The sequence below is a fragment of the Lytechinus pictus genome, chromosome 9 (assembly GCF_037042905.1).
Source record: "Lytechinus pictus isolate F3 Inbred chromosome 9, Lp3.0, whole genome shotgun sequence".
In the NCBI taxonomy this organism is placed as follows: domain Eukaryota; kingdom Metazoa; phylum Echinodermata; class Echinoidea; order Temnopleuroida; family Toxopneustidae; genus Lytechinus; species Lytechinus pictus.
The window spans coordinates 19,501,526-19,526,243 of NC_087253.1; the positions used below are offsets into that span (position 1 = coordinate 19,501,526).

Sequence of the window (24,718 nt, forward strand, 5' to 3'; positions counted from 1 at the left end):
TTCCAAGTGCTCAATTGTCCATGTTTTATTGTCCATATAATATGTTTTAATGTCATTTAGTGTGGGGACATTGTGGTCTGGTGGTAAAGAATCTCGTCTTTCAATCTGAGGGACATGGGTTCGATTCCCAGCCATGGCATGTTTTCCTTCAGCAAGACATTTACCCACATTGTGCTGCACTCAACCCATGTGAGGCGAGTGGGTACTCAATAGGAAGAGATTCCTTGAATGCTCGAGTGCCCGATCAAGGTAGCCATGCTAAAGCAAGGGTAATCATTAATAAATCATGTTAAGTAGGGCCCAATGTGAGAACAGTTTTCCGAACTGAAGTGGCTACCCTGGGTAAAATATGACTTTAATATTATTTGTTGGTGTTTCATGTACTATTCTTATTATGGCTTAAACGATGGTTTAGAATGTGTGCATTTGGGTCTCCTGAGATTTATTTATACACACACTTACATGTATGTGCGATTAGATCCTGAATTTATACTATACACAACAAAAAAAGTAAGTCCCCCCTTAAACAAACATCAATAATTTCCGAACCAATGCAAGTTTTTAATATATTTTTACATGAGCGTGTAGGTAATTTTATAGGCTACCCTCTGAGTAAATGTTATGGACGTATTTTACGTCATGCTTCAGTGAGCACCGTCAGAAGGCAAAAATGTCACTTTTTAAAAGTCACAAGCCAAATATCATGACTTTGATTCCATTTTTATTGGAACTAATTCCACATTCTCATCATGAAAAATAGTCAGAAGGCTTGTAAAAGGTACTTTCTAAAAGATGATACAACTTTTCTGGCTAAATTTCACGGTTGAATGAACACAAATCCAAATTTGCTATTATTGGACTTTTTACACATTTCTATCAATAAAAATGATAGAATATGATGACAGTTATTTTTGGGAAGAGTATCTTCAACAATATTCATTGTTTCACGGTTCAATGAACATTTATTGAAAACAAAAGATACGATTTTCAAATATCATAGGCAAGTATTGTTTCATTTTGGTAACTGAAAATGATCTTTTCTCAACTTTTTTGTTATGTTCATGACCAATTAACATGCTTCAATGATTCAGAGGCGTTTAATTAAACATTCACGCTTGAATGAACATGTGGAATGTGATTAGCTCTTTTATACGTTATTGGAAAAAAATGCAATTTGTAACTATGGATATCTATCACAAACCTCCTTGCATGGTTCATTTGATTTAATTTTTATGAAAATCCCGATGTTTAATGCATCAGTGAGCACACAATATTAGAAAATTATGCAAATGAGAAGAAAGTTCAAGGCCCTGGCCCCACTCTGTGCCGTATCAAATGGTTATTTTGGTGTGCGCACATTTTGGATAGTGTTACACTGAAGCCATGTGCGAAGTTTCATGAAATAACTGTTGGCAGAAGTAACAAAAACCGTCCATGAAACAAACCCTCATTTCATATTTGTTAAAATGTTGACTTCCTCTCTCATAGACTTGTGTACATTATGGGTGCATATGTTAAAGAATAAGTAACCCCCTATTCAATGTGGTGGAACTTTTTTTCAAGGCTGTCTTTAGCAATGTCATTTGGCAGTAATGTTTATCAACCTATGGGCAGAATTCTGTGCAAAAATGAAATCGATTTGTTTATTTATGGATGAGTGAGCACACATCAAAGTGGGAAATTGGGTATTTTCAATGTCACAGACCCATTTTAAATGGTAATAAAGTGAATATTGGGGGCAAATTCGGTTTCAAATGTGACTTTAATTGCTGTTGTTTTTATCATCCATCATTTCTATCACCACACACTTTCCGAAGTTTTAAAATTTTCATGGTTGAGCGAGCACATTCGAAAACTTAGGAATGAATACTCTTTATACTGCATAAATGTATTTTTTCTTACAAATTCTCATGATCAGTTTAATTTATGGACACATCAGTGGTGGATCCAGAATTTTAAAATGGGGGAGGGGCCTATAATCGGGGGAGCCACCAACATTTTCAAATGTTAACATGATCTAACAAGTTGTAGAGGATACTACCATAAACCCCTTTGATGATACGTCACTATACAGGGGCCGCGGAACGGTTTTCAAAGTGGGGGGGGGGGGCTGACCATGCAAAAAATCACAATCGTATGGTCATTTTTACATTTTTGTACATGGTTTTGGAAAAAAGTGGGGGGCTGACCCCCGCGGCCCCTGCATTATTGTGCTCACTCAACCATGAACATACAATATCAAAATTGTGTGTGGAGTGGCTAAATGATGGATAGTAAAACAGCATTAACACCATAAAATTCACCTAAAAACAACTTTTGCCCAGCTTTGTATTTGCACAATCTGAAAAACGACTCTTGTGACTTTCAAAAATGGTCATTTTTAATTCAATCTTTAATTTATCATGCATGACTCAACCGATCAATCTCATTTTCCCCCAGAGGTTGCTTAATGAGTGTAGAAAACCACCTACGAAATATCATATCTCAAAATAATTCCGTTCAAAAGTTACAGCAATTTGATTTAGGGGGGGACTTACTTTTTTTGTTGTGTATATATGAGGTGCCGAGTTCTGTTACCCCAGAGTTTGAGAATTTGCGTACCTAAGCAAACTCAATTCTGGTTTAAGAAATCTTCTCTTTGTCAAGACTGAAATTCTCTCCTGCCAAATTTAAGAAATGTGACCCAAGTTGAATCACTCAAAGAAGAATTAAGAATACAGTTATATTTGAATGCATGAACACCTAATAAAGTCTATAAATGTTTGAGTTTTGAAATGTGTATTTAATGATCATTCCACCTTTTTACCATTCCTCCTCCCATCATGTATCATGCACAGAGCCTTTGTGTGTTAAATGTTAACTAAAATCTGTGATTATTATCCAATATTGACAAATGTATCTTGTATAGCCTCAGTGTACAACAGCACAGTACTAATAGAGGTGTATGTACAATGTCCTGAAAATTTATGTGTGTATTATATTTTTATAAACGATATGAGAGTAATGTGAGCTCTCTTGCAAGTTGCATGTATATATTCATGTTCTTTAAAAATGGCTGCACATTGTAGAAAGTAGTTACGCACAAAGAGCCTAGTTTTTTTTGCAATATGTAGAACCAAAAGTTGAATGGAATTATGGAATAGCATTTAGCTCACAGAATTCACAGAAAAACACAATTTTAGTCGCAAAGCAAAAATTTATTAACAAAATAAAGAGGATTCAGCATAAGATTTAAATGCTTTTTTTCATTGTTTACAGGGTTCACAGAATTTCAAAGAAAAACACAATTCTTCTGCCAAAAAACAAAAATTGATTACCAAAGCAAAGCATAAACATTGACAAATAACGCAAATGAAAAATGAGGATTCAGCATACGATTCAAATTATTATTTTTTATATAATTGTGTAGTGTGTAGTGATTCACAGATGTTTTATTTTTTATCAAACGAAATATGGTTATGATAAAATTATGTGGTTGATTGTTTAAATCATTGTGTATATTACACCTTAAAGTACCAAAATATGTTTGTGAATTCAGGGAAACGCTTATTAACTTTTGAAAAAGTGCTTAATAAGAAGCAGTTATTATTATATTTATTATAAACATTTTGCTGTCATAGGGTACTTGTTACATGCTTATTAGAAATATTTATTACTCAGATATACAGTTTCCATGATGTTTTGTATTAAATTTTGCTTTACAAACTATTTCTTGCTATGAAACTGCAATAAATCTTCTAATGTATTGATTTTGACAAATTTATGAATACTTGAAAATACCATGTAATGCTATTACTTCCCTTTTTTTGTATTTTTTTTTACTAATTCACAACTGTTGTGAATTACAAACAGTGGTGCAAAAGGCTGCAATTAACACGTAGTCTTCTGCGCAAACCCTTCACTCGAGTTCAGTGGTCTGAATGTGCAGCCCATTTGTGTACTGAAGGCCCAAATTGAAACAGCAAGTTTTATAGGTGCTAGTCTTGTATGAAGACCCACTTGTTGATAAAAGTTACAATCAGGGTCTGGTGCATAATCCATGTGCCTTGAATAGGCGACTAAATAAATGACGCTTTATAGAATGTTATATTTTATTATTATCAGTTAGACTAACTACAATATATATTAAAATGACTTCACTATTAAATGATGTTTAATTTCAGTAGTTCTCGCTATAATAAAAAAACAGCTTCCCAGTTTTTATTAGTCATTAAGGTGATAATGATGCAGTCCGTTCTGCCATTCACATTATTAGAACACTGATTAGAGCTGTAACATGATGTTAACAAATTCTGTTGGATGTCATTGTTTGAATAATATCAGTGAACGTCATGTGACATTTTTTTTTTCAAAGTGAATTAAATGAATGGGATATCATGCTGCATTACAAATCATATTGTTTCAAGGAAATAAAAAAATATTTTTATTTGTTTTGCTAACTAAACAAAATGTTTCATCTTGTGTTCGTTAACATGTGCATCTGATAATTGTTCGGCTTTATTTCTGACGTAAAAACATTCCTGCAACAACCAGTGCTACAGGGGAAAGGGTGGGGTGACTGCTAGTCTGCAAGCACAGACTCATATTTGAGAGAAGACTAGACACCAAACTCGCTGTGTCAAATAGGATAGAGCCAGCCACAGTACATAGTGAATCTAGTCTCACAACTTCAGACTTTGTATTATGTACTATGCGACTTGCAAAAACCAAGGGTCTGTGCCGGCAGACTATATGACTGCTCCCTCATGATACATAAGAAGTGAAGAATTAGGATATACAGTGCGTATCAAAAAAAAGTTTACACTTTGAAAAAGCCCTGGGAATAAAAAAAAATACAACATGTGGGTAATTTTTGTCTCACCTGCATAGCAGAGTGAGACTATAGGCGCTGCTTTTCCGACGGCGACGGCGGCGGCGGCGGCGGCGGCGGCGACGGCGGCGTCAACACCAAATCTTAACCTGAGGTTAAGTTTTTGAAATGACAGCTTAACTTAGAAAGTATATGGACCTAGTTCATGAAACTTGGCCATAAGGTTAATCAAGTATTACTGAACATCCTGCCTGAGTTTCATGTCACATGACCAAGGTCAAAGGTCATTTAGGGTCAATGAACTTAGACCATGTTGGGGGAATCAACATCAAAATCTTAACCTAAGGTTAAGTTTTTGAAATGTCATCATAACTTAGAAAATATATGGACCTAGTTCATGAAACTTATACATAAGGTTAATCAAGTATCACTGAACATCCTGCATGAGTTTCACATCACATGACCAAGGTCAAAGGTCATTTAGGGTCAATGAACTTTGGCCGAATTGGGGGTATCTGTTGAATTACCATCATAACTTTGAAAGTTTATGGATCTGATTCATGAAACTTGGACATAATAGTAATCAAGTATTACTGAACATCCTGTGCAAGTTTCAGGTCACATGATCAAGGTCAAAGGTCATTTAGGGTCAATGATTTTTGGCCAAATTGGGGTATTTGTTGAATTACAGCCATAAATTTGAAAGTGTGTTGGTCTAGTTCATAAAACTTGGACATAATAGTAATCAAGTATCACTGATCATCCTGTGCGAGTTTCAGGTCACATGATCACGGTCAAAGGTCATGTAAGGTCAAAGAACTTTGGCCACGTTGGGGGTATTTGTTGAATTGCCATCATATCTCTATAAGTGTATTGGTCTAGTTCATAAAACGTGGAAATAAGAGTAACCAAGTATCACTGAACATCTTGTGCGAGTTATAGTAGTTTTCAAAATCAGCACTGCTGCTATATTGAATCGCGTGATGCAGGTGAGACGGCCAGAGGCATTCCACTTGTTTCACATATAATTTGGGTTTGGGTCTCATCTATCCAATGAAAGTAAAAGTTTTGACAGAATGTTACACTTGAGTGAGCACTGTTCATTTTCGTAAAGCTCGCAGAAATCTGTGTGCGCAGAAATGCTTGTTTTCACGCTGTGTCAAGAGGAAAGGGCGAAATCAAACTTACCCTGCGAAACATTTCTCATACATTTTCCCTTGCACTTTTAGTCAATTGAAATAAAACGGATACATTCAAGCATTTTGTAACAATTTTGCCACCCAAATTGAAATTTCAACACTTAGTAAGCACAACCTTTATCCTTTTTGTGTCAGGTGGATCTGAGGAAATAACTGAATCTGAACAAAAGTTTATATCAGACATCTCCAGCATCTTTTTTACTAAGTTTTTATCGTTTAAAGTGGGTTTACATTTCATTTTACATTTAATAGTTGTTTCTTCACACTTTTCCCAAGCTTGACAATGATTATCAAAATGAAAATCAATCCTAAACCATTTCATGTAAATCACAGCTCAGTGTAAAGCAAATAACGTCACAGTGGCCTCGGTGTGTGGGGGAGTGGGGTGGGGCGCAATGCACATTTTGAAGTGTTTTGGGCAAGGAAACAAGTTAAAAAAGGTAAAAGATATCTTCAAATCAATTTACTAGCTAAATTCCACGTGTTCTTCATGATTCAGGTCTACTTTTATTCGCATAACTATTTCAAAGTTCTGCGCAAATCATTTTTTACTCACTTTTCAAAAGTAAGTGGTGCTCACTCAAGCGGAAATATTTCCCGACAGTTTTATCATCATTTGCTTGAATGGATCTGTACCAATGTTAAAAAGTGGAAAAACCTTCAGGATATTACAAATGTATAATTTTATAAGATTTTTTCTAAGTGTAAACTTTTTTTTGATACGCACTGTATAAGAAGTCGTGAAGAAATAGGACATATAAGAAGTGAAGAAATATGATACATAAGAAGTGGTGAAGAAATAGGATACATAAGAAGTGGTGAAGAAATAGGATACATAAGAACTGAGGAAATAGGATACATAAGAAGTGAAAAAATGGATACATGAGAAGTGAATAAAAAGGTTACATAAGAATTGAAGAAATAGGATACATAAGAAGTGAAGAAATAGGATACATAAGAAGTGGTGAAGAAATGGGATACATAAGTGAGGAAATGGGATACATAAATGGTGAAGAATTAGGATACATAAAAAGTGAGGAAATAGGATACATAAGAAATGGGGAAGAAATAGGACACATAAGAAGTGGTGAAGAAATAGGATACATAAGAAGTGGTGAAGAAATAGGATACATAAGAAGTGGTGAAGAAATAGGATACATAAGAAATGAAATATGATATATAAAAAGTGAAGAATTGGGATACATAAGAAGTGGTGAAGAAATAGGGTACATAATAAGTGAGGAAGAAGGATACATAACAAGTGGTGAAGAAATTGATGCATAAGTACTTCCTTAAAAAGCTGTGTGCGCAATGAACGCCTAGCTTAGCCGGGTAATATAGGAGCGCCTTGAGCACCTAACAAGGTGGATATGTGCGCAATATAAATACCCTATATTATTATTATAAGAACTGAAGAAATGGATGCATAAAAAGATACATATAAGTGAAGAAATTGATACATAAGAAGTGAATAAATAGGATACATAAGAAATGAAAAAATAGGATACATAAGAAGTGGTGAAGAGATAGGATACAAAGAAGTGAAGAAATAGGATACATAAGAAGTGAAGAAATAGGAACCATATAAGTGAAGAAATTGATAGATAAGAAGTGAAGAAATAGGATACATAAGAAGTGAAGAAATAGGATATATAAGAAGTGAGAAAATAGGATACATAAGAAGTGAGGGAAATATGATACATAAGTGAGGAAATGGGATACATAAATGGTGAAGAAATAGGATACATAAGAAGTGGTGAAGAAATATGATACATAAGAAGTGAAGAAATAGGATGCATAAGAAGTAAAGAAATAGGATACATAAGAAGTGGTGAAGAAATAGGATACATAAGAAGTGGTGAAGAAATAGGATACATAAGAAGTGAAGAATTACACTGCAAAAACTCTGGTGTTGATCAACACCAGCCCGGAATCTATATATGTCCACACCAGAGAAATTAAAAAAAACTAAAACACCAGTTTCGTTTTGGTCTAACGCCAGATAAGTGTTTATACAACACCAATTAGTATCAAAACACCTTCTCTGGTGTGGGCATATATAGATTCCGGGCTGGTGTTAAATCACCAGCGGAGTTTTTGCAGTGTAGGATACATAAAAAGTGAAGAAATATGATGAATAAGAAGTGGTGCAGAAATAGGATACAAAGAAGTGAAGACATATGATATATAAGAAGTGGTGAAGAAATAGGATACATAAAAAGTGAAGATATAGGATAAAAAACTGATGAAATAAGATACATAAGAAGTGAATAAATAGGAGAAAGGATGGAAAGCAGAAAGAAAGGAGAACAGTCATTAATACGTAATGGTCATGATACTACATAATTTATAACCCAGCCATTCAGCTGAAGCAACGATGACGTCATATTTAGGTAATCTTGCCCCCTCCCCCTTCAGAATACATTGGCGCCACTCCTATGTGGGGGAAGGGATGGAGAGGAGAGAGAAAGAAAGCTTGGGGAGAGAGGGAACAGAGCAAGAATGATGGAGAGGCATTTTCACGGGGGGGGGGGGGGGGGGCTGGGGATACAGATGAGGAAAAACAAGAACGACCGTACTTGAAACTCTAAAAATGGCGTCATGCACTGGCGTATACCGGTCCGAGCAGTGGGGGGGGGGGGAGGATGAAAGCAATATATTGACCTGAAAATGAAAAAAATGGGGAACACCCCCACACCTAAGGCTATGTTTAGGGGAGTATATAACCGTAAACCGTGTACATAATCCTTTTATCTTTCAGTTAAAGGCATCTAAGGATTTTTTTAATGGCTATAATAATGAATTTGTTGTGTTGTAAACTACTGAACTACAGTTAATATCCAAATGCGAGGGGGCGAAGCGAGCGAGCAATTATTTCAGTAGGTGGAAGAAAGAATGTTGCCCAAAAACCTCTTTCAAGTGGTGTGTAATTACCATATCACGGGCTATATGCATGATATATGTACAGGGGTATATAACTGTGTGCATAATACTACCATCCTTCACTTCTAGGACTATCACAATGATGGTTATATTGTAATGGATTTCTTGGTACGTAATCTACTGGATTACAGTTAGTATCCAAACGCGAGCGAGCGAAGCGAGCTAGCAAAATTTCCATAGTGCAAGAAAGAGAAAAGGAATGACTATCAAATCGTCTTTCAAGGGAATTATGGGAGAAATTGTTGCGGTTAGCGAAGTTATAGCAAGCCTTAAAAAAGTTGATTCAGTCGTTTAAAATAATATGCATTAAATACAAAGGATGATAAGGGTATATTATCAATAACGTAAACTTTCGAAGGATAGGATCAAGCAATACATAAAAAGAGCAAATAGGGATTTAAATAGTCGAGTTTTGTTCAATGAAAACTCGTTTGCTCACTGGTCAAAGTTGAGATGAGAAAGAAAAAAATAGGATTATCATACTATAAATAAGAGTGCCATATGAAATGATCATAGGCCATCACAGGCCACAATATAAACTTAAAAAAACGTGGAAATATCACATTGATAAATATGAAATATTTCGAATTAATCTTTAAGATTATATTGGGAGATGATGCAACGTTCCAAATTTTGAGCAAAATTCATTTATCAAATATTTATTACATTGTTGTGTTAATTAATGTGCTTTAAAGTCCCCTATAAATGGATAAAATGGTAAAGATGAATGTTTTCATTAACGGCATTGATTTGAGCAATGTCATCAATAACTTAGAATTCAGAAGACCCCTCCCATATACACGAAATTGTATTTAAAGGATGTTTTACCTCGTTTATGATAAAAGTACATGCCATCCCACCTCTCCGAAAAGTGGAGGGATGTATCCCCCATCCCCCAGAATTTACGCCCATGGCGTCGTGCATTAATTGTGCTTCAACTCCTCCGAAAGAAAAGTTGACGTCAACCTACACAACCTTTTACTATTCAAATGCAAACAAAAATATCACATCGTTGAACGCTACCCACTATATAGCTGGAGCTTCTGGTTTCAGGCATTTACGACTCCGTTTTGTTAACATACATGCTATAACATGCACGCCTGTATTATATCATAGAATTATAATATTTCCAAACAATTGGCCTCCTTCCAAAGTCCAATCACTTCTCTCTCAACCCTTGCTATTCAAGTGTATCACATTACGGATCTTGACATTAGTCACGCGAATATAGATTGTGTCCTAATAGGTTATCAATTCATACCTAACAGTTACGGAGGAAACATATTTATAGGTGTAAATTTCATGGTTAGCACTAGTTTGTTAGGTAAGTGACCGGTATTTGTACAAATACAACGTGATCAGTATTATTAGTAAAGCTCCCTACTTATTATCGCCAGCTCAACCAGCTGCATCTAGATGCAATGCATGATTTGTCACTTGGTGTTATGCCGGACATATATCTGACAAGCATTAACAAATTATTTCGAGCCATTTTTTCCTTGGAATGAGGCAGGTATAAGCAACTGCACTCTCAATTGCCGGGACTGTGAATAAATCCATGTAGACTGTAGTTAGGAACCAATAGAATTATGGATTTAGTTTTACCCCTAGTTTTACTCCTAAATATTCATTTTTCTAGTCTCAAATTTAGGATCTGATTTCGAATCCGTCGAGATTTAAATATATTTTTCAGGATTCAAACTAAATAATCCAGAAATCAATTGATCCCTAATTACAGTACAATTTTATTCATTTTAAATCCCTGTAATATATATTGCGCATGAAATGGGTCCAATGGGTTAAATAGGCCTATATGTTGACTCACACGTATCAGTGTTTTCAACCACCTTCCTCATATTGTTGTTCATAACTTAAGTGTTTATTATTTCGAGACTCACATGGCGCAGATAAGTTACACGGATCATATGGCTATATCAAGAACATGAATGTCGAAGACCTTTGACTCTTATTGTTTGTTAAGAAAGAAAACCATAACACACTTGATTAATAGTGCTCCCTCTTTGTGCATCATTGCGTGAGATATTCAATACTGCTCATGATTTGTATTTATAGTTCCTGTAGAACGCTTTCAAAACGCTGGAAACTACTCAACTGTTGAGGACTTCTTCAAGAAATTTTCTTTTAAAAGGTAAGCTAAATACGATTTTTTTTTTAGAAATTAGTGTCCTCATGCACCCATGAATGTCACAAAGGAGAGTATCATAATCAGATGAATGTTCATGATGCGTAGTCTGACTAAATAAACCCATGGTCTGTCGAATCGACGCCGATGTATAGTCTATTACATTTTTGGTTTATAGTCAGGAAGTGATGCAGGGGGAGGCGGGTGGCCGGGGGGGGGGGGGGGTTACCGCCAAGTATATTTTCAAGGGCTTGTGCCAATAACAAAAATAGAAAGAATAGTAATGAAGGGAAATGAAAGAAGAAAGAAGGGACAATTAAACCGTGTAAAACAAACCAATTGAGTGCTCTAAAACGCAGACTTTCAGCGTAAGAAAAATCCCCTATTCCCTGCAGGAAAAAACAGTGCACTGTGTTAATCACAGTGCAATATATTGTAGCAACGTTGAGAGTACTTGTGCTTGCAATGTATCGACTATGGAAATTTTGCCAATTTTCATAGTATTGGGAAACAGTATTTTCACATTTTCAAATACTTTGAAGACATTGTCACAGTGTTTTTACACTAAGCTGACGTGGGACAATTTTTTCTGGCAGGTTCTTTTTTATTAGGTCTCTGTGCCTCTTCGTATTTCAGGTGATATACTTTTTTTCGCACTGAAAAACATTATCTTTCACGGGCATAATATAGGAAAGGGAAGTAGGAGAGGGGGTCAAAATTTGCTTGCCTTCAGAGTAGGCCTATATACGAACGATTTCAAGTACAAGGAAATTTGGAAAAATCTCTCAAAACTTTAAATTAAGGACCAAGAAATATTCTGCCTTAACCATGTTAACCACTTTAAATGATGAGGATTACGGTCATATCTTTTCTGTGTAAAGAGACGAAGCCCCGCCCCAACCCTAATGATGTTCTTCCATTTCTAATGAGCAAATCTAATCCGGTGATCAGTAATTTGTAATTTTTATATTTGGCGGATCCAGGGGGAGGCACAGCCGGCTCGTGCACCCCCCCCCCTTGAGAGCCATAATAAAAATTTGTAATGTAAATATGCCGTTTTAACTCAAGTGTGCCCCCCCTTGGAAAATCGTGGATCCGCCCCTGTTTATAATTATTCTGCATTCCAATTATTCGTTGCGGACAAACACTATAGAAACATGAAGTTATTTATATAGTGAGTAACTAAGTGAGAATAAAAGTGAAACCAAATCATTCACACCCATATCACTTCAACGTAATTAAAGATAATTAAAATCAATAAATTGTACAGACAGGCATGATAACAATGAAGAAGGATAAATTTCCGTGCATTTTATGTCGTAAACGGTAAATAGCGTAAATAGAGCAAAATTGACGGTTACAGTACCGGAGGGTGAGAGTGTGGATTGATTTTTCAATCATTTTTTTCCCAACACGTTTGGGGCATGTAGTAGAAAGAGTCGCGCACCAACGACGCGACGACAAATTAAACTTTACGATGGTGGCGTGTCATTCGATATAACGTGATACACTGCAAAAACTCCGGGAACACCAGAGCGGAATCTACATGACCATACCAGTGAAGTGTTAAAACACCACCTATTTGGTTTTTGACTTACACCAGAAAGGTATTTATATGCCTATACATCAATAAGTGTTATATTGTATGTGTATATTGTATGTGATTACATCTAGGCCGACCTTTGGCGTCATTGATCATTGGAAGGCCACAACCAAGGATTGAACCTCGAACCTCGGCATCAAATTTGTAACATCCCCATCAAGCAGACATCACAACGCCCTTTCTAATTCTATGGTATAGAATTCTATACAATACAATCGAAAGTTAGTAGCCAAAATGAATCGACACTGTTCTGTGTCTTGTCTTACTATTAGAATCATCAACATGAATGGCGAGATGCTTCTCATTATCTTGCTGCTATGTGGGGCAGCGAAAGTGCATAGCCATCCCATGTATCGCGAGACCAACTCGACCTACATGACCAAGAGAAATGAGTTCTTAAAGCAGGAAGCCGGTGTCGTCGTTGGTTCAAGTATCGTGCTTAACGAGAAAGAAAAGAGGCTGAATGATTATCTACTGAGTGCCAAGAAAGGCGAGGTCTCACGAGGTTTCAAAACAACGTTTCCACCAGCCGTGAACTTTTTAAAGGGAAAACCCCTTGTTGAGAACAGCACGGTCTTCCAAATCATCAGACGAATGCCGAAAGGTTAGTGATCAAAGGAACTTGAATTTCAGCAGCATCCGAAAATATATCCATTATCTATATTTCTTGGTTTTATTTGTTTGTTAAAAGATATTTTGCACAGAGAGGGAAAGAGAAAGAAAGGGTGATAGGAGATCGAGGGGGGAGGGGGCGGTGGCGGGTGAAAGATGTATGTGATGCTAGGGGTATACGCCTATAATTATCTTCAAGTATATGATACAATTAAGCAATGTATTTTACGAAATAGTCTCTTTTCTATCATTCATTTATATAATTTTCAATTAATTAAGTGCCATTTCTGTTTGTAAATTGGGAGGGCTTCGTTGTTAAGCAGTTTTATAACTGAACCGAACTACCCTCCACCTTATTTTATCATTTGTTATAAATAAAACATGAATAAATTAATAAATAAATAAGACCTGAGTTATTGGCATATCATTTTGAACAATTAGATGGAAGAAGAACGCTTTATCAACTTGTAAAATTAACTGCTGATACAATCATATTGATTGATTGATTGATTGATTGATTGAATTTATTCTTCTTCTTGCAAAGTAAGGACAAAGCAATATATGGATAACAGAAATGAAAATTTCTACCTCAACAATTGTTCGCTTTTTCACGGCTGATTTTCAACAAGTTATTTTGGTTAATATTAATGTGCAGGTGGTATTCTCCATATCCACGAAATTTCCATGGCCAATGCTAGCTGGGTGGTACAAAACATCACATACCTTCCGCACCTATACTACTGTGTTACCGACGATTACTATTCGTCCCTGCACTTCAACTTTTCGGCCACGCCCCCGTCTCAGAGCCCGCCAGATTGCGTCACAGAGTGGATGTCTGTTGCCAGCGCGCGTGCGCAGATGGGTGCCGAACTTTTCGATCAAATGTGAGTAGAAGAACGGACCTTTGAGGGGAGCGTGTCATTAATATTTTTGTCCGAAAAGTTGTCAGATCGGACATTTATTGTTCCGGCAACAAATAAACTAAAGAAGCGCAACGGTAGATTGTTATTCTCTTCAATATATCAATTCCTACGTCTGACGAAGGGAACGATATCCAAAATCATTTAATTTGTCGAAGGAATTTCAGCTATTTATCCGCCTTCTTAAAATGTACTTATTTTAATAATTTCAAAATTCAGAGGGCATGCCATTGTAGGTCTTTAGTCATTCCTTGGCCCGATCAACATATTTTAATATGTTGATCGGGTCAAGGAATGACTCAATTGAATTAAAAGTCATTTAAGTTGGTAGTATTCTTACGATAAGGCTGATAAAATATAACAAACCTTCTATAAATGTATGTATGTGTTTTTTTTTTTTCATTTTATGTTTTCAAGAAATTGTTTCAATGCAGGTTACATCACAACATCACAATGGCTGCTCAAAATCCCGACGCAGCCTATCCCAATATTACAATGGCTTGGATGGGGTTCAGTAGTGCTCTACACTCCCTAACCGAACTCTTCTTCACAACTTCGGCTTTTCGGTTATTTATGTGGCACAGTCTGGAACGGATGATCCGGGACAATGTTCAATACGTCGAGATCCGAACCCTCTTATATCCGGTAATAATGCATTACATTGAAATACACTATATAACACTATATAATCATCATATTATGTTCATAAATAAATAAATAAGAATATTTCGAGAAGTAAAAATATTCAAATGCAGCTATGTTTTTTTTTCTTTCGAATTCATTATATTTCTCAAGGAAAGTAGTGAAATATGGAACTGTGAATAGTCTAGAAGTAATATGTAAGAGAGATTTTTCAGATTGTACTCCACATTATAAACATACCGTGGTATACACTAAAGCTGTGGGACATTTTATTCTTTGTAGCAAGGATAAACCTACACTCTGGCTATTTTTCTTTCAGCTTCAAGATCTGGATGGCTCGATTTCCACACAGGAACACACTCTCCAGGAATACATTAGGGTACTACAGGATTTCAAGAACCAGTATCCAGATGACTTTTTGGGAGGAAAAATCATACTTTCTTCACTTAGGTAGGTTAATCAAGCTTTAATAATAGCAATCAGCCCCTTATCCTGCGCTCACACCAATGAAACCGTTTATTTACTGATTAAGCTATTACATTATTTCGAATGGCTATTTTCGGTCGTTTTGGGGTTGCTTTCGATTGTGTGACTGTAGTGTTAATTTCAATATGAAGATACTTAGTTGAAACACCGATTACTTAGCTGTACAGGATTTCACCAAAACATTGCAAGAAATGTAAAACATTTGAGGAAGTATGCGAGTGAGATGTGAAAGTTTTAATTACGTATTTTTTCAAAATTTGAATTGAACGTTTTTGTGGTTACCTTAGGTGAGGACGTTTGAAGTTTTGGTAAAGATGGCAAAAGAGAACGACAAAGAGAGAATGGGTGGAAGGAGGGGGGGGGGGGATGGAGTGTGATAGAGAAAGAAAAAAGGAGAGGGTGAAAATATCATGGGGGTAACGTACTTTGAGACAACATCCCAACCTTCTCCGATTAACACAAAAAAATATTTACTTAACATTTGAAATTTAGAATTCTGATTTCACTTCAAACATGGCGCATCACACTTTGAACAATCATAATAATGAAAGTAAGTTTGTAGAGAGTATCACTGGCCATTGCTATTTTTCATTTCTATTTTTTAACTTTAAAAGGGCATATATGCTGTTCATTGCAAAGTGTGAATCATTTTTCCCTCTCATGTAACAAGTTGATTTGAATTATTTTGTATTCAAACTCTATTTTTTATTTCTTACTTCCAGATACCCTATCAACAGAACTCTAGTCGGAGATCAACTTAATCTCGCAATGGACTTCCGGAAGAAGTACCCAGAATTCTTTGCGGGATATGATCTAGTAGGAGAGGAAGACAGCGGAGGACCTTTGATAGCTTACATCAATGAGCTTCTAACCCCGTCACAGCTTGGAGTGGATCTACCCTTCTTTTTTCATGCTGGAGAAACAGGTATCGCAAGGGTTATTATAGTATTATGGTTATATTGCAAATGAAAAGAGCTTTCAATTCAAATTCAATTAAAATTTTATTTTATTCAAACATAAAAATACATAATTTAAAACAATTATGAAGATATATACAAACTGCATATTTTCGCTTGCAATGGCATTTTACACACTCTTATAGTCACAATTGGACTCACGCTCTCACACCCCATAGGGCCTGCATAATCGAAAACTCTCACACCCATAAACCCACACCCTCAAACCGACCATCACATATTCTCATCCACCTCGTGCATTGTCGTGCCCACACATTTATCCTAACACCATCGCACATAAACACATACACACATACAATTCCAGTACATACCCACACGTACCTTAACCAACCACCACAGTACACCATTATCTTTATCCTCACGCAATTACACACCCACCATTTAACCCACACCCCCGACCCCACATATGAGCACACAATTGTCTGACACGTAACAGAACCTCACACCTCACAATTTCGCTCCCTCATCTTCATTAACCCTGTCAAAAATTAATCCTCACTCATTGTGAACGCACACTAATCAAATACACTCACTAACCATGCTAACAAACTCATCTTTACCCACAGTCAACTACACACTCACTCACACACTGACACCTCGAAAACATGTTAAAAGTCACCCAGCTTTAACCCACACCCACTCATCTTCATAATATTCACGCTGACTCTCACAAGTTGTGTCACGACCCCACACATGAGCATGCACGTATCCAAACACGCCCTCACTTTCCGTCCAATTAAAAATTCTGACACATGAAAGCATACTCCAGGCGCGCATCTAGGGGGGGGGGGGGGGGCACAGAGGGCACGTTCCCCCCTTTTGAGAAGCAAATTTAAAATTTATAATGTAAAAATGCCATTGAAACCTAGGTGTGCGCCCTCTTTTGAAATTGAAGACCATTTTTTTTTTGGCTTGTCAAATTTTTCCTCCGAAAAGTTTGCCCCCCTTTTGGAAAATCCTGGATCCGCCCCCTGGCATACTCATCCTAACCCACACAAACACACACACCTTTAGACTCACCATCACACACACAAGCCTTCACGCCCTTACACATGATCGAACACAAATCCTAACACCCACAGATGTACACAAACCCATACCCTTCGAATCACTATCACACACCACTATCTTCATCCACACCACTCACACACCATGCTTACTTAAACCCCTTATTACTTCCCCACACGATGGAAGTCAGTGTGTGGGTGGGGTGTGAGTATGTGTGTTTGTGGAATATCTGAGGATGACATCCTATGATATTCCACAAACACACACACACACACACACACACACAATTCGAGTGCATGTGTGTGGGGTGCGTTTGTGGAAAAAAAAGTGGGTGTGCGTGTGGGTAAGTGAGTAAGGTTGTGTGGGGGGAATAGGTTAGGACTATGTGTTCATGTGTGGGTGTTTGAGGTTATGCGCACTGAAATTTACTGTTTCTTTTCATATCATTTCAACTTGAAATAACATTAATTCTGTCTTTATCTACACAACAGATTTACTTTATTTAAATTTCAATCACTTGACCTTTGCTTCAACTACATCACTAATTTTTTTATTTTGTTAATTGTTGTTCATTTAGCCCTATTTGTTTGTTTCTGTATTTTGATCTCAAACACAATAGTAGAAAATCAATTTATTGTCATTTCTATCAATTGCATTTGGCATTTTATCAAAGTTAATTCAATTTATGTTTTATCTCTCACCATTGTATGATTATACTATCTCTGTTTTTGCTTGTAAATTGAACATTTTCAGCCTGCGAGCTGCCTGTTTGATTTTTTTTTTCAATAAACCGAACCAATTCAATTCAATTGAATTCAATGATAAACAGTGGGTGGGGAGAAAATGGTATCCTGTGTGTCATTGTGTGTGTGTGTGTGTATTTTAAGTTTTGCTTAACCATCTCGTATGGGCAATCTGTATGGGCAATCAATCAATCATTCATCAAATATATTCTCAACATTTTATTACTTTCCGACATGTTAAACTTCTATTTCAAAGATTAGTTCATTTCATTTTTTCCATTCCTTATAATTCTAACACCCAGAACAATATCCATCAAAATTTCAAAGGGAAAATTTATCTCCTTCACAATATTTCTATTTCAGTGTGGAAAATTATATTCATTTTGTTTGTAGCCTATTGGTCTTAATGTTTTAGTTATACCTCTAGATACTATAGATGAAAAATTTCTAATGAATGCATTTACTGGACCTGTATGTTTTCTCGCTACTTTCCAGGCCATTCGAAATTCTGTATTTTGAACGATATATTGGTAAATTTCGACATTTTTTGATTTATTCAATTAAAATTCTCTCCGGAAATGGTGACTAAAGCAAAGATAGCTACTTTTAACTCCGGCTTAACGTAATCCATAATCTACTAAGAGTCTAAGTTGAAATATAGGGAAGCAAAAAGTACATAAAAATTATTCTTGTACACTGTAATTTTGATTTTGTTTATTGGGATCCTTCCGTGTTTTGGTGGTAAACACTATCGTATTTTTCATTTCAAAAGTAATTTCTAAAGAATTTCTATAATTTGGTCATCTAAACCTAGAGACACATGTCACATTTGGCCACCCATAGTTAAACCAAATCTTTAGACCATGGTTTAAGTTGAACCGGAATTTATAGAACACGGGCCATTTCATTACAAGATACCATTTATCATACTTTATCATAGATTGGGAAGGAGAATTCGTTGATAGGAATCTAATTGATGCAGTCCTTCTTAACACCTCTCGCATTGGGCATGGATACGCCATCAATAAACATCCTGTCGTCATGGAAACGATCAAGTCGAAGGGTATCGCGATTGAGCTCAATCCCATATCGAATCAGGTATGGAAGAGATCCTCATAAAGTTGGAAAATTTGTTTTAGGTGAAGACAGCTTGCGAAAACAGGTCAGACGCTGATGGGACCTCGGGATTCATGATAGTGCGATGCCTAATTTAGGAACAGAGCATGCGCAGATCATAAATCATATCCGCCATCCTCTGTCTTTCATCGTGTTTTCAAAAGCTCTCTCAGAGACTTTTGTCCATTCTTTGTGATGTCTAAATAGGGGAAAAATTAAGGGCCCAGCATGCCAATGGGGATAAATTTTGGCGTTTAACATTTTTTTTTCTAGATTTTGACATTGATAATAAAAGAAAGTGATATGACTTTTGACCGTTTTCGCATTTTTTGGTCCTGTTTTATTTTCATTTGTTGTGCAATCTTTATTGTGGTTAATGTTTTTTTTTTTTTTTTTTTTTTTTTTTTTTTTTTTTTGGGGGGGGGGGGGGGGTTGCCACAAGTCCAATCCATATACCCACGCCAGTGCCCCCCTTCTCTTTGCAAAACATTTGAGTCATATCAATGTGATTTTTAAAGATTTTCATTGTCTGTTGGTATAGTGATTCCTTATTTTCACATTATAACGATTTTCTATCATTTTTAAAAACTTTACTTAGATTCTCCATCTCGTACACGACCTACGAGACCACGTTGGAGCCAGCCTCATCGCTGACGATTACCCGGTGGTCGTCAGCTCCGATGACCCCATCGTTTGGGAGGCTTTACCCCTTTCACACGACTACTACATGGCTTTCATGGCTATGTCTGGAGAGAGCACTGGTTTAACCCTTCTTAAACAGCTCGCCATGAACACCATTAAGTAAATGTCATTTATAACTAGTAATTGTAGTAGTAGTAGTAGTAGTAGTAGTGGTAGTAGTAGGAGTAGTAGTAGTAGTAGTAGTAGTAGTAGTAGTAGTAATAGTAATAGTAATAGGAATAGTAGTGGTAGTAGTAGTGGTAGTAGTAGTAGTAGTAGTAGTAGTAGTAGTAGTAGGAGTAGTAGTAGTAGGAGGAGTAGTAGCAGTAGTAGTAGTAGTAGTAGTAGTAGTAGTAGTAGGAGAAGTAGTAGTAGGAGTAATAGTAGTAGTAGTAGTAGTAGTAGGAGGAGGAGGAGTAGGAGTAGGAGTAGTAGGAGTAGAGGTGATGGTAGTAGTAGTAGTAGTAGCAGCAGCAGTAGTAGTAGTAGAAGAAGGAGAAAGGGTAGTTGTAATATAAACAGTAGTAGTAGTAGTAGTAGTGGTGGTAGTAGTAAAAGTAGTAGTAGTAGTACAAGTAAAGCAGTAGTATATGGTTGTCTTTCATCAGCTTTATTCTATTTCTATCGTCATCTTTATCACCATCATCAACATCATCACCTTTAACATCATCATCATCTTCTTCATCCTCCTCCTACTCCTCCTCTCCCTCCTCATCTTCGTGGTCGTCATCATCTTCTTTAATTAAAAAAATACAAAACATGTCACATGAATTCTCCTAAATGTGATTTGTTCACAGAGGAATAAGCACTTTGCGGTTTAAAAGAATATTGGATGCCAGAAGGAGGTATATTTTATCCTTTCTATCACTTTTTGTTTCCTTTCTACAGATATAGTGCAATGACCCAAGCAGAGAAATCAGCAGCTTTGAGTTTATGGCAGGCCAAATGGGACAGCTTTATCACCGAGATGATCGCAATGTACATCATTAGAAGAAGTCCTATTGATGAACAAAACAATGTCATGAAATCAAATGGCTGATCGAAGATAGTAGCAATAGATAATTTATTGTCTATCATTTTAGTCTTTATTTGTATGAAAATCCGGGGACGGTTTCATGAGATTTATGACCACAAACATTTGAATGTTTATCTTTCCTGAAAGTTGCTATCGTAGCAATCAGCTTCAGAGGTCAGTGCTTCAGCAGCCAATCAACCAGTCGTTCAGTCAACGCTGACAGTTGTTGGGGGACAAATGTTTATGACCATTATTAGATCAACGTGATTCATATTTACGTTTCAAATTTAAACTCCGGGATTATGGCACGATGTGTTGGCGTAAATGCAGTTAATTATGATGAAACGCAAATCTCATGTCTGTTTGTGCTTAGATTGAAAGGTTTGTTTTCATGTCGTTGTGTTTGAACTTAACCATTTGTTCAACTGTGCCCCGTTAGGGTTGTCTGATAGAGGTTGAAGGTAATTGATAGTGACTGCACTTTAAAAATCCAAAGAAATGCAGACAAATAAATAAATTATGTAGAAGCCCAAATCTTAATCTATGCTAAATAAATAATTTTATTTAAAAACACCGTTTATTATGTGTATCATTCTTATCTTCAGGTGCCTATCCTACTCAGCTACGACTCTTCTTCCTCCTTCTCTCATCCTCACAATAGCAAATGTAATGAAAGATCGAAGCCATTGATTGCAGTGGAATTTATTTTTTTTATTCTTAACATTGCAGTGTATTGATTAATGCTTCTATGATTAAGCCATTAAGATATTGGATTTAATCAAAGCAAGATCACATGCTACAAGCTTTTAAGTAAGTTATACAATAAGTACATTGGTTTTATCCTATTCTTATCATAAATGGTAACATACTAGGTTAAGGACTAACAAGGATTTAAAACTATACGTTAAAAATACGGTCAATCTATATCTACTTAATATAAGTTCTTCAGGCTTAATCTTTCTAGAATGCATTGACATGTGATATGAATTATATCTTCTTTTTTTTTGCAATCATGACAATAAATTAATCAGGAAAACCAGGAATGCAAATCAAAGTTGCATTGTGTTGTTTATCTGTTTTTACATTGTATTCCGTCTTGTGTTACAATAGCAATACGTCGAAATGCAGCACCATGCTTATATTTTGTATATAAAATTGAAAGTTATATAAAAACCTAGTACAATTAACATTATAAAGCATGGTAAGCAGTCATACAGTTATATTTGAAGCTTTGCCAGAAGAAGAATATGAAACAGGCTAAATGTATATGCATTGTGTTTGCGATGATAATGGTAACATATTCATACTTTATAATCATAAAGACATTAAGGTTATCCTATGTTCACTAATTGCAAGTCATTATACAGCTAATTGCATGAAAATCGCGAACCAAATACAAAAGAAGCAAAAAGTTCCTAACGTGGCTACTTACACTTCACAGATACTCTCATTATTTGGTCACAATCAGAATAAAACAATAGGTACACATTTCAAGAGGTTCAAGTTAATCAAAGCCAGATCATGATTATGATACAGACTTCTTAGTAAGTTCTACACTGAGTTCATTATACTTATTCTTTTCCTAAACATATTGAAATCGCAAACATAAACGGTATAGACTAACGAGCATTGAAAATTATAAGTTAAAAATGCGGTCATATAGTATATACATCATTAACATTTTAGATTTATCTAAAGTAAAGCAATATCATCATGTTCAAAGCTTCTGACTAGATATTCTCCAGGCTAAATATATATATTTTTTTAATTCGTAAGTATATGACATGATTAAATTTCATGAAAATAACAAATCAAAATCAGAAGAAACAAAAACACATATGAAAGTATATTGGCTAAGACTTGTTACAAATGGTGAACCGCAATGGTCTCACTAGGCATCATGTGGGGCCTCCAGACTTCACTCAAATGTTTATATAGGTCTATGTTCAAAATTTTCAGGTATTAGAGTAATCGAAGCCAGAACATTTATCCTTAGCTACATGGTACATAAATGATGATGCAAAGAAACAACGAAATTATACATAATAAGAAAAAAAAATTAACATAATATTTGTGTTGTATTGTGGTGTAGTATTTCTGGTGTATCTCGTCACAATGCAGTTTCAAAGAATCATAATGAAAAACAATAGCTAGATAAAAGAATGGTAGGCAGTAACATATATATGTACTAGAGAAGAATAATACGGGCAAAATTGTATTTTTCTATCGAATATGGTTTCACAATCTTTATCAAATTACTTATGTGAAACGTGACTCGTGAAAGTCTTTCATAATCGTTGGTAAAAGGTTGATCAGTTAATGTGATTTTTTTTCTCGAGTATCACCCAACATATTTTATTTTTCAAGTTCAGTGGCCATTGTCATTGAATATGTTTTTACCCAATGTATTTTTAAGTGAAAATTTGCGGTATTTTAGAATGGCATATGGCTACTATTGGCCTTATAAAGTATACTCGGCCATCAGGAAGATTACAATGTAAAATATGAAAAAAGGTATTTCATTCTGATCGGGAACCCGACGTAATATCCTGATATCATGAAGCAACAAGTTGTTGTTCTCATTAACGTGTGCTCAGTGCTGACTTTGGAAATCAGTCATTACTGTAGTATTAGCCTGTTCACGGTTTAAAACTGCGCACGAGCAGTGAAAGGTTATTTGAGATAAACCATAAAAGAGGTTTTCAAATTTACTGACATAGGCATTTGTGATTTGATGATTATTCACGCATTCCTTTTAAAATAATCTTTTCACCACATCCAAGCTGAAGAGTAACAAAGTCTTCATAATTATTGGTATTTGACAGTGGCCCAAACAATAGTCAAATGTGCAAAAAGCAGATAATCAAATGAACAGATTTCCTAACTTTAAGCCCCAGTCACACAGTGCTTTACGGCCATCGTTGCGTCCAAAATTTTTTCCTGCGGATCCCTTTCCACCATAATTGTTTATTATATGTCAATGGAAAAAAAATTCGGACCATAATTATGTATATAGATACTAGATGCAGATTTTTGCGTCCACTTGCGGACAATCTTACGAATTGACGTGTTATTTGTTTTTTCGGACTTGCGTAATCTTCCGAACACTCGCGGAGAGTTGCGAATATTTTCGGACAGGTGCGGAATGTTACGGATAAATAAGAAATGTTACCAATAATTATGAACAATGTGATTTACACCCAGTACTCGAAACATCCCCTGCCGAAACAGGGTATATGAGAAAATAACTTTCCGCGAGTTATATATCCAAACTAATGACCATTCAAACGTGTGATTTGAATAAATTCTGAACTAATTAAAAACAAATCAAGGTAGTCTTTATTTCCAATTCAATTTTTTTTAAATACAATCACAAATCGATAAATGAAACCTTAGGTTTAAAATGACGAAACTAAAGTGTAAATAACAGAGTAATGAACAATAGAACTTTATCAAAATACCTTGGTGTCAAGATTGACAATAAACTTTCGTGGAAAAACAATATAAATTTATAAAACGTCATGTACTTTTGGTTTTATGAGTAGACTTGAAATTCATCTTGTCACCATATATTCATACCAATTTATATAAAACAATGATCTTGTATTAATCTAACAATATGGGAAGCACAGCATATCATTTAAATGTCAAACGTACAAAAGAATAAAGACTTATTCAACGTATTTATACCATAAAGACCAATTGTTTCGGAAGCTTACGATAAAAAAAAATATATATTTATGATTTACATCGCTAATTTCTTACTTGTTTTATATAAAATGACGCGATTGTCCGCAGCATCCATACCTTTCCTTAAACG

The 24,718-nt window shown here is 35.7% G+C and overlaps 1 protein-coding gene across 5 annotated transcripts; it reads left to right on the forward strand.

Annotated features, from left to right (window-relative positions):
• Positions 1-10,048: 10,048 nt before the first annotated feature.
• LOC129267592 (adenosine deaminase AGSA-like) lies at positions 10,049-22,698 on the forward strand. 5 transcript variants are annotated; one of them, XM_064104883.1, is made up of 10 exons: positions 10,156-10,276; positions 11,026-11,101; positions 12,971-13,302; positions 13,966-14,194; positions 14,665-14,875; positions 15,192-15,322; positions 16,081-16,283; positions 19,027-19,184; positions 19,801-20,003; positions 20,772-22,698. In XM_064104883.1, the coding sequence occupies exons 1-10, from the start codon at positions 10,255-10,257 to the stop codon at positions 20,920-20,922; spliced, it is 1,716 nt and encodes a 571-aa protein (XP_063960953.1). In that variant the 5' UTR covers positions 10,156-10,254; the 3' UTR covers positions 20,923-22,698. The 5 variants fall into 5 exon arrangements, with proteins under 5 accessions (XP_063960956.1, XP_063960955.1, XP_063960953.1 ...); XM_064104886.1 differs by lacking the exon at positions 11,026-11,101 and having other exon boundaries at positions 10,049-10,276; XM_064104885.1 differs by lacking the exon at positions 11,026-11,101 and having other exon boundaries at positions 10,067-10,257.
• Positions 22,699-24,718: the final 2,020 nt, after the last annotated feature.

Bases quoted from the DNA above. Each gene is read 5' to 3' on its own strand.
- LOC129267592 (XM_064104883.1), top strand. From the start codon at position 10,255: ATGGTTAGCACTAGTTTGTTAG. The intron at 11,102-12,970 runs GTAAGCTAAATA...TCTTACTATTAG, and splicing joins AAGAAATTTTCTTTTAAAAG to AATCATCAACATGAATGGCG. The intron at 13,303-13,965 runs GTTAGTGATCAA...ATTAATGTGCAG, and splicing joins CATCAGACGAATGCCGAAAG to GTGGTATTCTCCATATCCAC.